Source organism: Moschus berezovskii, chromosome 2, assembly GCF_049115385.1.
Source record: "Moschus berezovskii isolate FMDL1 chromosome 2, NW_MosBer_1.0, whole genome shotgun sequence".
Lineage (NCBI taxonomy): Eukaryota > Metazoa > Chordata > Mammalia > Artiodactyla > Moschidae > Moschus > Moschus berezovskii.
Window position 1 is genome coordinate 13,975,071 of NC_142461.1, and position 15,994 is coordinate 13,991,064.

At 42.7% G+C, this 15,994-nt stretch overlaps 1 protein-coding gene across 1 annotated transcript in view; it reads right to left on the minus strand.

The window, feature by feature from the left end:
* Positions 1-9,242: 9,242 nt before the first annotated feature.
* The window catches only part of SNRNP40 (small nuclear ribonucleoprotein U5 subunit 40), a 36,884-nt gene continuing 30,132 nt past the window's right edge, over positions 9,243-15,994 (minus strand). The window contains exons 8-10 of the mRNA XM_055398011.2: positions 15,029-15,090; positions 10,277-10,380; positions 9,243-9,762 (exon numbers count right to left, since the gene is read on the minus strand). Of these exons, the coding sequence (XP_055253986.1) occupies positions 9,713-9,762; positions 10,277-10,380; positions 15,029-15,090 (216 nt within the window). The 3' untranslated portion in view covers positions 9,243-9,712. The remainder of the gene's footprint in view (positions 9,763-10,276; positions 10,381-15,028; positions 15,091-15,994) is intronic.

Consider the following 15,994-nt stretch of genomic DNA (forward strand, 5'->3'; position numbering starts at 1 on the left):
TCTGCCCTCAGGCCAGCTGAGCTGGGGACACTGAGAGATGGCAGGAGGCTCTCTCCAATCGGCCCCACAATTCCCTGGGCCTTTATTACGCTGTGCTGGGTTTGCCCCGGAGAAGGCAATGGCAAGCCACTCCAGTACTCTTGCCTAGAAAATCCCATGGATGGAGGAGGCTGGTAGGCTGCAGTCTGTGGGGTCGCTAAGGGTCAGACACGACTGAGCGACTTCACTTTTACTTTTCACTTTCACACATTGGAGAAGGAAATGGCAACCCACTCCAGTGTTCTTGCCTGGAGAATCCCAGGGACAGGGGAGCCTGGTGGGCTTCCATCTATGGGGTCACACAGAGTCGGACACGACTGAAGTGACTTAGCAGCAGCAGCAGCAGCAGCAGCTGGGTTTGCCCAAGGGTGAACTGGGGATAGGAAAACAGACAGGGTCAGCTCAGGCCTGGCCCCTCCTGCAGGTCCCAAATGTTCTGATGGGATTCTCAATCCCTTATCATTTTCCATAAGCCTTCAACCAGACATCCTTTCACAGCAAACAATTCACTGAATTCTAAAATTACCATCTTAGGTAAACAGGATGAAAAATCATAGAACAGTGGAGTTGTAAAGGACCACAGTGGTCCTCTGATCAAGCGGCTCCCAGATATTAGTGTGCAGACCACCTGCTCCTAGATCAGGGCCCCACACCAGCTCAACTCCAACAAAATCTCTGCAGGTGGGACCTGGTTATAGGCATTTTAAGACTATATCCCCCAGGGATTCTCATGAGCAGCTCTAACCATCTAAATCAATACAACACAGACATTCCTGTCAAATGGTCACCCAGCTTCTACTTGTACACTCCAGAGTGGAGGACCTCTCCACCATTCTGTGTGTGGACGGGTCTGAATCAGCCGCTTTCTTTGTCAAGTGTAAATCTGCATTCTTATAATCTACTTGTCTTGGCTCTGCATTTTGAGGCGATACCAGAATCAAAAGCAACCTCAGGAGTGGCTGACCTCCTATGCAGAGTACCAAGAGACCTTTGCTGGTTTCCTTCCCATAAAATGAAGCCCAAAGCTGCCCACCTGGTTTTTACTCTTTGCAATCTGACTCCAACACTTTCCAAGGTTTCTACTCATCTGTCACTCCCCAGATAAGCTGTTACCATCAGCATGTGCTGTGTGTCATTTTTGATCACACCAGTTTGTTGTCTGCTGCCCAGTTAGTACTTAATCCCCCTCTCAGATCTCTCCCCCTCAATTTCCCATCTTCCTTTAAGATTCACTTAAAGCATCATTTCCTCAGTAAAACCTTGTCTAAATTCTCCATAGCCACTGCCTCCTAGTTTGCAGGCATACCTCTAACAGTATGTATTAGACTGAATTTGAATTTCTTATTTATATTTGTTTCTAAAACAAGAATATGAGAAGACACAAAGCACACATAAATGGGGTACATCTTCCTGGGGTGCCAGTTTTACTTGGTTCCTCATTTAAAACATTCATTATTGTAAAACTAGCACAGCTATATTATGAAGTAGCATACACAATCATATACATTTAAGGAGTCAGTTTCACTGGGGAAAAAATATGGGGGAATGTTCTAGATTAAGAGACATTGGAGAGATAGAATACCCAAAAGCATAAAACTTGATTGATTCTAGATTGAAAAATTAGCTATAAAAGATACTTTAATGGGGAAATTTTAATATGATCATTAGATGATATTATGGAATTGCTGTTAATTTTCTTAGATGTGGTAATTGTATTGTGGCTATGAAAGAGAATGTTTTCAGGAGATACCTACTGGAGTATTTAGGGATATTTGGGAGTAAATTATGATGACTCCGTCTTACTTTCAACAGTCATTGAAAGTTTTTTTTAAAATTTGTTTAATTGGTGGATAATTGTTTTACAATATTGTTTTGGTTTCTGTGGTACAACAGCATGAAGCAGTCATAAGTATACATATACCCCCTCCCTATTCTACCTCTCTAGGTTGTCACAGAGCAACAAGCTGAGCTCCCTGTGTTATTCAGCAACTTCCCACTAGCCATGTTTTACACATGGCAGTATATATATTTCAAAGCTACCAGAAGAGATCATTGAATCTAGGTGGAACATACATATATACTATGCTAATATTTCAATTTTTATGTTCGGAACTTTTTAAAAGTTGAGGAGGAAAATCATACGTTTTTGTAGATTCAAGGTGAAATTTCAAAGTTATTAATTTTAGGAGTTCTTCATTCCTGCTCCAGTTCATTCTCCTCTGCCATTAAGGCATTTATGTGGATAAGTTTGAGAAGCATGATTTTTGTTTCTCTCCCCACTGTTCTGCCCTGTGAGTCTTCAAAGATGAGGCTATGACTCAGTCATTTCTGTATTCTCAGGGCAGAGCACAGGGCCCACCACAGAGGCCTGTTGAATTAATATTTCCTGAATGAGCAAAACCTCTAACTTAATTCGCATGTGACCTTGTACAAAGGATATATTTTCAGTTAGGTTGGATTAGATGACCTAAGTACCTGTAAGGTCCTTTCTGGCTCTAATACTTTTGGATGCTATAATTTGAAGGAAAGTCACAGGTCATTTTTCTGCATAAAGCCAATTTCTAATTGTTTCTGCCCAATAGTTAATTAGACAGAGATGACCACAGTGGATCAACTTCTGCTTCCTGGCCAAACTTATAAGTTTCAGCTTACTTGGTCTCTGGTTCCTCTGCCTTTTCTAAATTCAGCTTGAATATCTGGAAGTTCTAGGTTCATATACCACTGAAGTCTAGCTTGAAGATTTTGAGCATTACTTTGCTAGCATGTGAAATTAGTGCAATTGTGCAGTAGTTTGAACTTTCTTTGGCATTGCCCTTCTTTGGGACTGGAATGAAAATTGACCTTTTCCAGTCCTGTGGCCACTGCTGAGTTTTCCAAATTTGCTGGCATATTGAGTGCAACACTTTCAAAGCATCATCTTTTAGGATTTGAAAAAGCTCAGTATTCAAATTCCATCACCTCCACTAGGTTTTATCCTAGTGATGCTTCCTAAGGCCCACTTGACTTCACACTCCAGGATGTCAGGCTCTAGGTGAGTGATCACACCACTGTTATTATCTGGGTCATGAAGATCTTTTTTGCATAGTTCTTCTGTGTATTCTTGCCGCCTCTTCTTAATATCGTCTGCTTCTGTTAGGTCTGTACTGTTTCTGTCCTTTATTGAGCCCATCTTTGCATGAAATGTTCCCTTGGTATCTCTAATTTCCTTGAAGAGATCTCTAGTCTCCCATTCTATTGTTTTTCTCTATTTCTTTGCACTGATCACTGAGAAAGACTTTCTTATCTCTCCTTGCTATTCTTTGGAACTCTGCATTCAGATGGGTATATATTTCCTTTTGTCCTTTGCCTTTAGCTTCTCTTCTTTTCTCAGCTATTTGTTAGGCCTCAGACAACCATTTTGCCTTTTTGCATTTCTTTTTTGTGGATGATTTTGATCACCACATCCTATACAGTGTTACAATTTGATCACTGATCACGGCCAAACAAATTGCCTCTGTCCATAGTTCTTCAGGCACTCTATCTTATCTAATGCCTTGAATCTGTCACTTCCATTGTATAATCATAAGGGATGTGATTTAGGTCATACCTGAATGGCCTAGTGGTTTTCCCTACTGTCTTCAATTTAAGTCTGAATTTTGCAGTAATGAGTTCATTATCCCAGTCTTGTTTTTGCTGACTGTAGAGAGCTTCTCCATCTTCGGCTACAAAGAACATAATCAATCTGATTTCAGTATTGACCATCTAGTGATGTCCATGTGTAGAGCTGTCTCTTGTATTGTTAGAAGAGGGTGTTTGCTATGACCAGCGCACTCTCTTGCAAAACTCTGTTAGCCTTAGCCCTGCTTCGTTTTTGGCTTACCTCAGAGCTCAGTTGATAGTCTGCCTGCAATGCAAGAGACTTGGGTTTGATTCCTGGGTCAGGAAGATCCCTGGAGAAGGAAATGGCAACCCACTCCAGTATTCTTGCCTCGGGAATCCCATGGACAGAGGAGCCTGGCAGGCTACAGTCCGTGTGGTTGCAAGAGTCAGACAACTTAAGTGACTAAACCAACACCACCACTGCTTCATTTTGTACTTCAAGGCCAAATTTGCCTGTTAACCCAGGTATCTCTTGAGTTCTCACTTTTACATTCCAGTTCCCGCTGATGAAAGGGACATCTCTTTTTGATGTTAGTTCTAGAAGGTCTTGTAGGTCCTCATAGAACCATTCAGCTTCAGCTTCTCTGGCATTAGTGGTTGGGGCATAGATCTGGATTACTGTGGTATCGAATGGTTTGCCTTGGAAACGAATCAAGATCATTCTGATGTTTTTGAGATTGCACCCAAGTACTCCATTTCGCTCTTTTGTTGACTATGAGGGCTACTCCTTTTCTTCTAAGGGATTCTTGCCCAGTTAGATATAATGGTCATCTGAACTAAATTCACTCATTCCCCACCCCTTATGACAGAAAGCAAAAGAGGAATTAAACAGCCGCTTGATGAAGGAGGAGAGTGAACAAGCTGGCTTAAAACTCAACATTCAAAAAACTAAGATCATGGCATCTGGTCCCATCACCTCATGGCAAATAGATGGGGAAACAATGGAAACAGTGACAGACTTATTTTTTCTGGGCTCCAAAATCACTACAGATAGTGACTGCAGCCATGAAACTAAAAGATGCTTGCTCCTTGGAAGAAAAGCAATGACAAACCTAGACAGTGTATTAAAAAGCAGAGACATTACTTTGCCTACCAAGGTCTGTACAATCAAAGCTATGCTTTTTCCAGTAGTCGTGTATAGATGTTAGAGCTGGACAATAAAAAAGGCTGAGCGTCGAAGAATTGATGCCTTTGAACTGTGGTGCTGGAGAAGACTCTTGAGAGTCCCTTGGGCTGCAAGGAGATCCAACCAGTCCATTCTAAAGGAGGTCAGTCCTGGGTGTTCATTGGAAGGACTGATGCTGAAACTGACTCTCTACTACTTTGGCCACCTGATGTGAAGAGCTAGCTGACTCACGGGAAAAGACCCTGATGCTGGGAAAGACTGAAGGCAGGAGGAGAAGGGGATGACAGAGGACGAGTTGGTTGGATGGCATCACCAACTCAATGGATATGAGTTTGAACAAACTCCAGGAGATGGTGAAGGACAGGGAAGCCAGGTGTGCTGCAGTCCATGGGGTTGCAGAGTCGGACATGACTGAGCGACTGAACAACAGTTGCTTCTAATGTGCATTCGAGGTTAAAAGTCACCAAGTCTTGCACTGTGGTGACAAGGTAAGCTTTCCAGTTGGATTTATGTCCTGGCTTTGCCACTTACCAGCTGGCTGGTCTTAGTTGCTGCTCCTCCTCTTTGAAAGTTTTGTCCCGGATGTAACAAGTGAGATAAACCACGTAAGCCAAAAGGAACAGTTACTAGTCAAAGACAACTATCGTAAGTAAACAGAAGTCTTGATGGCTCTCCTAGGTAAGATGAAAACCTTCTGAGACTACAGCAGTGGCTCTCAAACTTGCATCAGGATCACCTGATGTGCACATGCTAAGTCGCTTCAGTCGTGTCCTACTCTTTGCAATCTTATGGAGTGTAGCCCGCCAAGCTCCTCTGTCCATGGGGATTTTTCAGGCAAGAATACTGGAGTGGGTTGCCATGCCCTCCTTCAGGGGATCTTCCTGACCCACGGGCAGAACTCTTGTCTTTTATGTCTTCTACAATGGCAGGAGGGTTCTTTACCACTAGAGAATCACCTGGAAAGTAAAAGTAAAGTCACTCAGTCGTGTCCGACTCTTTGTGACCCCATGGACTGTAGCCTACCATGCTCCTCCGTCCATGGGATTTTCCAGGCAAGAGTACTGGTGTGGGTTGCAATTTCCTTTTCCAGAAGTTCTTCCCAATCCAGGGATTGAACCTGGGTTTCCCTCATTGTAGGCAGACGCTTTACCATCTGAGCCACCAGGGAAGTCACCTGGAAGACTGGTTAAATCAGATTGCTGAACACCTTCCTACCCTAAAGTTTCTGATTCTGTAGGTCTGAGGCAGAGCTCTTGAGTTTGCATTTCTAGTACATTCTCAGGAGATGCTGATGTTAATGTTTGAGACCATAGTTTGAGAATCACGGCTCTAGAGGAGGGTTTCTCAACAGTGTCACTAATGACATTTTGGAGCACCTACTTCTTTTCTTTAAAAAATAAAAAACATTTACTTATTTATATACTTACACATTTATGACTGTGCTGGGTGTTCCTTGGGCTTTCTCTAGTTTCGGCAAGTCAGGGCTACTCTTCTTTGCCCAGGCTTCTCACTGTAGTGGCTCCTCTCCTTGTGGAACTTGGGCTCCAGGTGCAAGGGCCCAGTAGTTGTGGTGCACAGGTTTGTTCCCCTGTGGCCTGTAGAATCCTCCCTGACCCGGTATCAAACCCATGTTCCCTGCTTTGGCAGGGGGCCTCTTAACCAGTGGGCCACCAGGGAAGTCCCAAGCACCTACTTCTTTGAGCCTCTCTGGCCTCGTCTCACTAGATGTGCATAGTGTCCCTCCAGCTGTGATGTTTGAAAATGTCCCCTGGGCAGCAAAATTGTGCAGAGTTGAGAACTACTGCTCTAGAGGATATAAATTAGAGAAGAATCTAAGAGTGTAGGTGAGTTACGCAGGCAAGTGAAGAAAAGAATTTGAAGCCTAGAAGAAAGGAGGAGTTTGAGACAGCTCAAGGTTGGTGTGGAGAGGCTGGATGCCCATCCAGGGCTATTTTTTTGAAGGATCATTATGGGTCTGCAATTTAGAGACAATTGACCAGAGGGCAGGGGGTAGGCTCATTTGGTCCCACAGGAATAGGGGCTGTCTTTTAAGTCTGGCACCTTCTGTCCTGGGATGCAGCTAAAATCTCTTGTAAGGCGAAATACTGTCCTAATTCAAATGGCCTCTTCCTAAGATTCAACTGCCTGCAGCCCCAAAGTGCTCGGGGCTCTCTCTTATCTCACTTTCCTATCCACACACCTTGAGATATTAACAAGCAGCAGATTTTAGGTCTATCAGGAGAAATAAATAACTTTAGTTTTGTTGTGAAGAAGCAACTCTGTTAAGAGCCCTAACCTGTCCAAATCCACCTCCCTGACAATTCAGCTCACAACATTTAACCACCCAGTGAAAAAAAGATTTGGCTCCTTAAGTGCCAATGGTATTAAGTGCCAGAGACTGTGGAAATCATAAAGGGAAATTAACTGAAAACCAGAGATGCCATTACTCATTTGGGAGCAATCTATCTCTCCCAAAGTGAGAATACAATTTGCACCCTCTAGGGATGTTTTACACTCAAAACTTTATTCCCCAGGCTAGGACTATTCCCCACAAACTGTAACTGGTGCTGCTGTTTCCTGCTAATGGCTCCTACCCAGCCTTTGAAGAAGGCTCTTGGGAGGAGTGAAGAAGCTAAGGTTAGAGGAAAGCCCTTGAAGTCTCCAGGGCCTTGGTCCTTCCCAATCACTGCCAACTTCTCAAGGGATTGGTAGGCTTTTAAAAGAGCACTGTCAAGGTTCAAGTCTGGTTTTATCCCAAGCCAAGAAAGATGAAGGTGGGTTGAGGGAACTAATTCTGAGGTATGTAGACTAGGTATCTATAAGGGATTAGGGAGCAATAACCTGTGATTGTGAAAGAGCTGTGAGAAGTAGCTTGCAGACCATCTTTGGCCAAGTCTCTTCTGGCAAAAGGCATAACCATACATATAATCGCTTACATCTGAAATCTGAGTCACCGTTCCTATTGACGTCCCTCTATACTTAATAAACGTTCTAAGCATTCCTGAAGCAAAGAAAGCTGTTTCAGTTTATTTAACCAAGTGTTCCTGAAGTCATTTGAGCTTGGCATTTATATGCCTCAATGTTTCTAACACAGCTGGGAAACAGTGTTCTGTAGAATACACTTGAGGAAACCTCAACCTCAAGTAATTGTAAGATCAATTACATGAAGTACAAGCTCTCCAGGATATGACTCCTACTTCATTTTGCAACTCCCCACCGCTAACCATACTGAAGTTCTTTTGGTTAATAAAACACACCTACCTTTTAAACTTGTGCCTGCTGTTTCTTAGAATGCATGTTTTATGCCCATCTGGCAAAGTCCTACTACTCAGTCTCTAAGTCCCAACCTAAGCATAATCACATAATCTGTGAAACCCCCTTAACTCTCAGAAACAATATAGTGGTTTCTGTTTCCAGTGTACTTTATTCTCTGTATTAAAAGTAATTGGTCTGACAGGTTTATCACCTTGCTGGTTGCTTCATTAACGAGTTAAATCTTGAACATACAGCTCACTTAAAACTATCCTCTTTCTTGGACTTGCCTGGTGGTTCAGTGGTTAAGACACTGTGCTTCCACTGCAGCGGGCATGAGTTCAATCCCTGGTTGGGGAACTAAGATCCCAAAAAACCCCCATCCTCTTTCTAACTTAAGATAAATAGATGATTCAGTTTGTGAGCTAGAAGTATAAAACCAAACATGTTCAGAACAGGCTGGAGGTGTGAAGACCTCTATATTGAGACAGGAGATTCAGAAAAGAAGACTCCAGTCCCCAGTGCCAGATGGGCTTCATTAGTGCTGGTTTTTGTATGCTGGGCATAGTCACCCTGCAATCCAGAGACAGCAGTAACCTGCCGTGGGGGTAGAAGTAACTAAGTCTTAGACAATGTCATGGCTCAGTAGCAACAATTTTTAAAAAAGGTTTATTTATTTTTGGCTGCACTGGATCTTGGTTGCTACATGCAGGCTTTCTCTAGATGAAGAGCATGGGGGCTACTCTCTAGTTGTGGTGCGCTGGCTTCTCTTGTTGTGGAGAAGGGGCTCTAAGCGTGTGGGCTTCAGTAGTTGTGGTGCACGGGCTTAGCTACTCCGTGGCAAGTGGGATCCTCCCAGACCAGGGATGGAATCAGTATTCCTTGCACTGCAAGACAAATTCTTAACCACTGGATCACCAGGGAGGTCCTCTCATATTTCTTTTGAATTGAGCCGTTCCAGCCAATGCTATCGCTACCTGCTGAGAATGCTGCAAATCTGCCCACTTCAGGAAACCTGAGGGTAGGGACTGCTGCTCAGAAAAGTGCTTTTGGCAGTGTACACACAGACCATGTTCAGATTCTCAGAACTTTAAGTGGATTGTATGTATCCCCTAGTCACACCATGCTCTCAGATTTACAGTGATCAAGCCTCAGAGAAAAGACAGCAATAAATTCAATCCACATGGCTCCTATAAAAAGGCATCTAGTTGGCTTTTAATACAAAATGAGTCAGAGAAACAAAGAAAGAAAATATACAAGTTATTGAACTAAAAAAACAACAACAACAACAACAAAAAGCTGACAAATACATTCAGTCACATTCCCTGTCTTCAGCCTGGATTAGGAAACAGGAAATGATGAACCAACCAATGTCTGTCCTTTTGAAGAAACCTTATTTTAAAAAAAAAAGAGGAAAAAAATAAAACAATCCCTAAAATCTGGCAGGTGGTTTTAAGAGGCCACTGGAAGCTTGCCTTAGTCATCCTGGTGAACTGGGACACTGGTGGTTTGGAACATGGCTACCTCCTCCTCATTTCTTGCTACTAACAATCTTCATCTGAAGGGAGGATGCTGGCTTGGACATCATTTGATGCCACTTATGCTGTCTGAGGTCTCAGGGTCAAGCAGTCTTGTGGAGTCTTCCACTCCATGTCTTCACTGAATCTCCCCCATATACAGTCTCTTGTCACTGGATGCGGAGAGAACTGAGGTGAAGAGAACAGAGAAGATAACTGGAAGTAATGAAGGCTCAAGGAGACTTGGTGTTTAAGGGCTCTTATGTCAAGAGGCAATTTTGGTATAAAAGAGCAACTGGATTTAGCTTACATTCCCCTCCTCCTAATCACCATTCACAGGAAACTATAGCTTGGCTTTTCAATCTGAATTCTTTCAAAACCATGAGGGGGACTGTGCTACGGGAAATACATTATCAGGATCTAAATCTTGATTTTCCGTGTCAGTCAAGCCTTAAGAAAAAGACCTCAGAATCAATGTCTATGCTAGTCACTTCGTAAATGAGCTTCTGCTTGTTATTCTTAGCCCTGGAAATAGTTGTATTTTCTCAAAAATTCAAGTCCTATTATTTAGCTTGGCTAGCCAATAAAAGGTAAGTTAAGTTCCGGTTTATATCTGAACATTAAGAAACTTCATTCTTTTATCCAACTATATCACTGAACCATAGACCTGAAGAAAGTAAACTCCCAGTCAGGACAGACTTACTGATGGGTTCATCGGGGTGGAAAGCCACTTCATTGATGGAGCCAGCGTGGCCCGGGAGCTTATACAAAATCCTCCTGCTTGTGGTATCCCAGACGTAAACAAACCTGCAAATATCATGAAGAGCAAGGCTAAGGCATCTTGGAACTGAGGATAAGGAAGAAGTATGGCTTTTTAAGGTAAGTGGAAGCAACCTTTTATTTAGTCACTCCATACTTACTGAACTGTGCTCTAGGAATATAGATTACAAATAAGGCATGGATCCTACCCATGAGCAACTGAATGGAGAAATAGGAATAGCTAAATTATTGGTATTTTCCAATACAAGCTTCTGAAGTAGGAAAGATCACAGAGAAGACAGACAAATGGTTCTTCCTACAGCTCCCACACAGAAATCTTTAAAGAGCACCCAGGGACTTCCCTGGTGGTCCAGTGGTTAAGAATCCACTGTCCAATGCTAGGACCATGGGCTCAATTCCTGGTCAGGCAACTAAGATCCCATATGCTGCTGCTGCTGAGCCTGCGTGCCACCATTAGCCCACATGCCACAGTGGAAGATCCCAAAGGCCGCAACCAAGACCCGATGCAGCCATAAATAAATATTTTTAATAAAAAAGAGCACCCAATATAATTAGGCTGTAGTTAACTTCATATGTACCTAGGAATGTTTGAACCCAAATATACACTCGATCCAGATCTTGCACTGAATTCATGGGCAGAAAGAATACTGAATTCTATCATGGGAAGGGGCCAACAGATATTAGCTAGTCTAAACTTATTCTACAGAAAAGAAAACTAAGGTATAGTGACTTCTCCAAGGTTACACAGTTCATCAGTGGCTCAGTGGCAGAATTAAAATTAAAATTCTTAATATATATTCCAGTATTCTCCTTTCTCTTACCACCTTCAAATGCCTTGCATCCCTTGCCTCCTCTCACTCACTCTACCCCTGTCAAAAGAAGTTTCTTTGACCTTCAGCCTTGTTTGGGTCATTTTAAGCTGAAAGTAAAATAAACAGATATTATCTTCACATGACCATGCAAAGAAAATCTGCTGGTACATTTAAAAGGCTGATGATTTTTAAACAGGTCATACCAATTATTCACATATTTGTTTTGTTCAATCAACACCTAAAAGGGTATACTCATCAGTACACGATTATCCCCAGTGTCTTGCCACACACAGTAACTGTCCTCATTAATCCAGCTAAGGCTATGCGGCATAGTGAAAAAGTTAAGTTCTGGGTTCAAGTCTCAATTCAACTATTTAATAGTAAGTAGCCTTTAGACATTTATTTAACTTCTCTGAGGGTCTCTTTTCTTAGACATATGATAGAGTAATGATGTAGACAATGCTGTTCTCATAGCTTGGTTGAGAGAAATAATGAAATAATGTATGCAAAGTGCCCAGCAATAGCTATTATTATGATGAGTAAATAAATTATCAAAACAGAATCACATGAAATCAATACGCTGAATAAATCACTCACAGCAAAGACTGACCAGTCATTTCATAGTCCTTGATAGGAACTCTTGAAAGGTTTCAAATCTGAACAGGAGGAACTAGATGAATTACAAGTAGGGAGGAGAAATTTGCCAAATTCAGGCCAAGCTGAAAAGCAGTTTTCTGAGAAGGATACATTATCCAGGCATATAAAAGCCAGCAGAAGCCCAGATCTCCAAGGGTTTACTTTAAGGCCTCACTTTCCATGGCTGCCAATTAGATGCTAAATTTAGAGGGGCCTTATCCTATCCTTATTCTGGGATGGCAACATTCGGCAGGAATCAGGCTCCTTATGTAACAGAGCGCTTGTTGACTTGAGGCTAATTGGTGAGGTGGCCTGTGAAATGTGGCCAACCCTCAGCAGGTAGACAGATAGGCTTTTCCCTAGACCAGAGCCATGCTTCCACATGCAAGGTTTAAAGAAACAGTGGGGAGGGAAAGAGGGAAGAGAGGACACCGAAAACTAGAAAGAGCCAGTGTCAGAAACATAATGCTCAGAATAGTTAGGTAGATATCATTTAAAAGCTTAATCACACAGGAAAGATACAGCTCTGCTGAAAATCATGTACAAATACTTAGAATGGTTCTGACTCTGTCAGAATGTAAGTCATCTGAGCTGTGGGCCTGTTTTTCAAGGTCTTCTTTAGAAACCTGGCAACTGAAAATCCTTTAGATTCCCTCTTCAAGGTAACCCACTAAAGCAGCAGGACTCAAACCAGCAATGTGGCACAATTTTACCAGGGTCCTTTCCCCCTCCCATAAAATACTCAAATATTCACCCATTTTCCCCTGGCGTTAAACATGCCAGAATCTTCGGGTATATTCAGAATTGTTCACAGGTCAGAAAAGTGTGGGACAGATCAAAGTGAGGCTTCTTTATGGGTGTGCTAGAGCCCCAAGAAGGAGAAAACTCCAGAATATGCTGAAAGCCCAAGCTAGCCTGAGAAAGGCTTACTGCTTATAAGATGATGCCTGTTTTCATTGAGTAGCAGGAAAATCTCTAAGTTGGGAGAAAGATGGGGTTAAGCATAAGAGGGCTAACAACGTTTCCCAATGGGAGCGAAATCCAGAGTCTGCCATCCGAGGGCCTCGTCATTCTTTTTTTTTTTTAAATAAAAGTTATTCTTATTTATTTGGCTGTTCCAGGTCTCAGTTGTGACACAAGGGATCTTTAGTTGTGGCATGTGGGGTCCAGTTCCCTGACCAGGGATTGAACCCTGGCCTCCTGCACTGGGAGCAGAGTCTCAGCCACTGGGCTTCCAGGTAAGTCCCCAGGGCCTCGTCATTATTTACCATCCCACACTGTGGCCCAAAAGCCTGGGCACTTGAACATCCCTAGTCAACATCTGACTCCCTCCCAAATAAGGTCACCATAGGCATACCAAATAAAATAGCATCTCACTGAAGAATTCTCACCTTCTCTGTTTCTCATTCATCATTTAACTCCTCAGGCAGTTTAAACTGATTCAGCTCAGGGTTGGAAAATATCTAGCCCACGTTCTGCCACACCCTCACCAAGCAATCTTGACACTTTTCCCACTGAACTCAGACCCAGCTCTGAATCATCCCCAACAAAGTCAGCTATTACTAATAGCTGAGCTGATATGCAGGGCAAAATCTGACCATCCTTGAGCTAGGAATTCATTCATGCAATATTGCTTAGAATAGGTCAAGCATTGTCCTGAATTCAGAGATGAGTAAGATTCATTCCCTGATCTCCAGGAGCAAATGATTTAGTAGGGGTTGCCCCATTATATTTGTCTTGCTGTAAGATGCAATGACTGCTAATAAAGGTTGCTGCTGCTGCTGCTGCTAAGTCACTTCAGTCATGTCCGACTCTGTGTGACCCCATAGATGGAAGCCCACCAGGCTCCCCTGTCCCCGGGATTCTCCAGGCAAGAATACTGGAGTGGGTTGCCATTTCCTTCTTCAGCTAATAAAGGTTAGGTGTATATAATGTGATTTCAACCCAGGAAAAGAGCAATTAGTAATGCCCAACAGGTAAGGAAGAGAGAGGGCCAGGTAAGATTATAGATGCAATATAGGTAGATTACTAGGGAGATATAGGAGTTTGGATAACGGAGGAGGCAGAAGGGATGTAAGAACAGAAGAAGTACCATGTGAGTGAAGCACTGTGCTGACTGACAGTGGGGGAGGAGTATGTAATAACACATGTATGTGAATGAACTGAAGCATGGCAGAAGACTCTCATGAAGAGAACTGGAGCCAGATTAGGAATCTGAATTTTATTTCACTGGCAAAAGCAATCTAACAACCAAAAAAACTGTTTAACCGAACTCAAAAGCCTCTTGATGAAAGTGAAAGAGGAGAGTGAAAAGGTTGGCTTGAAGTTCAACATTCAGAAAACAAAGATCATGGCATCTGGTCCCATCACTTCATGGGAAATAGACAGAAAAACAGTGGAAACAGTGTCAGACTTTATTTTTTGGGGCTCCAAAATCACTGCAGATGCTGACTGCAGCCAGGAAATTAAAAGACGCTTACTCCTTGGAAGGAAAGTTATGACCAACCTTGATAGTATTTTAAAAAGCAGAGACATTACTTTGCCGACCAAGGTCCGTCTAGTCAAGGCTATGGTTTTTCCCGTGGTCATGTATGGATGTGAGAGGTGGACTGTGAAGAAAGCTGATTGCCGAAGAATCGATGCTTTTGAACTGTGGTGTTGGAGAAGACTCTTGAGAGTCCCTTATACTGCCAGGAGATCCAACCAGTCCATTCTAAAGGAGATCAATCCTGGATGTTCATTGGAGGGACTGATGCTAAAGCTGAAGCTGCAATACTTTGGCCACCTCATGCGACGAGTTGACTCACTGGAAAAGACTCTGATGCTGGGAAAGGTTGGGGGCGGGAGGAGAAGGGGACGACAGAGAATGAGATGGCTGGATGGCATCACCGACTCTGTGGACATGAGTGTGAGTGTGCTCCGGGAGTTGGTGATGGACAGGGAGGCCTGGCGTGCTGTGATTCATGGGGTCGCGGAGAGTCGGACACGACTGAGCGACTGAACTGAACTGAACCTTCCAGGTTTAAAATGTATCCAAAGAGGACAGAAATGATGTATTTGTCCACATGATCTTTAAACCCTTCAGACTGCACTACATACAGCTTCATCTCTGAGAACAGCTATAACCCGACTTCTGCTCTGCCTCAGTACCGGCACTTAATGTATTAAACATGAGAAGACACCTGCACAGCTACATCATTCTTTACCTCATGTCCAGTAATCCTTACCTGTCAGCTGAGCCAGCTGCTATCTTGCTTCCATCAGGTGACCAAGAACATCTCAGAAGATTCTATAATGACGAACAGGCAGGAAACCAATGAATACAATAATGTACCAAATGTATGTACCCCTCTTTATTAGACTATAGCATCACTAACAGATTTAAAATTCTTAAGTATAGTTTTTTGTTTTCTGTTTTCTGGGGGCTGGGCTGCATGGCCTGCAGGATCTTCGTTCCTTGACCAGGAAATGAACCTGTGCTCCCCTCAGTGGAAGTGCAGAGTCTTAACCACTGGACTGCTAGAGAAATCCCCCTCTTGAGCAGAGTTTTAAGTATTCTCTGCAACATATTATCAACAATTGTCTCATATTCTGTGACCCAAGACAGCCTATTTTGATATATTTGCCCCAAACTGCTTAATTTACAGTAAATTAACAGTGGACCCCGCTATAAAATTTTGTTCTGCCTACTAATGGGGGCTTCTTTTGCTCATTTATCTGGATCCTCATTAAATTTTTTATCTTGAAGGAAAATAAAAATAAAATAAATTCTAACAAAAGATAAAAAATTTATCTTTAAATAAAATTCTTTGATTTTTAAATCAAATAAAAGATTCAGTGAAACTGAACCTTAATGGGTTCTCAAAAGGAAAACATTAGTCTATATTAACAAACTGTCTGGAGGAAAAGTTGCTTTGAAGAGCTCATCTGAGAGTTTAGGAAAAATTTCAGTCTCTCAGAGCTTGGCCTGTGGTTCTTTCTGAGGGAAGGGATGTATCTGAGGACTCTAATAGCTGGTCACTGGGAGGGTGAGGGAGGTCATCTGGGTAGCAGCCATTGGATTCTGAATCCCATATGGAACACTGACCTGTGAGAGTCAAAGTTCCCAAAGAATTAAGAAGACAGAAGCATCTTGTTGAAGTGGGAAGTCCTAAATTTGAAAAGGACTCCATCACCATCTGTCTATGTGATTG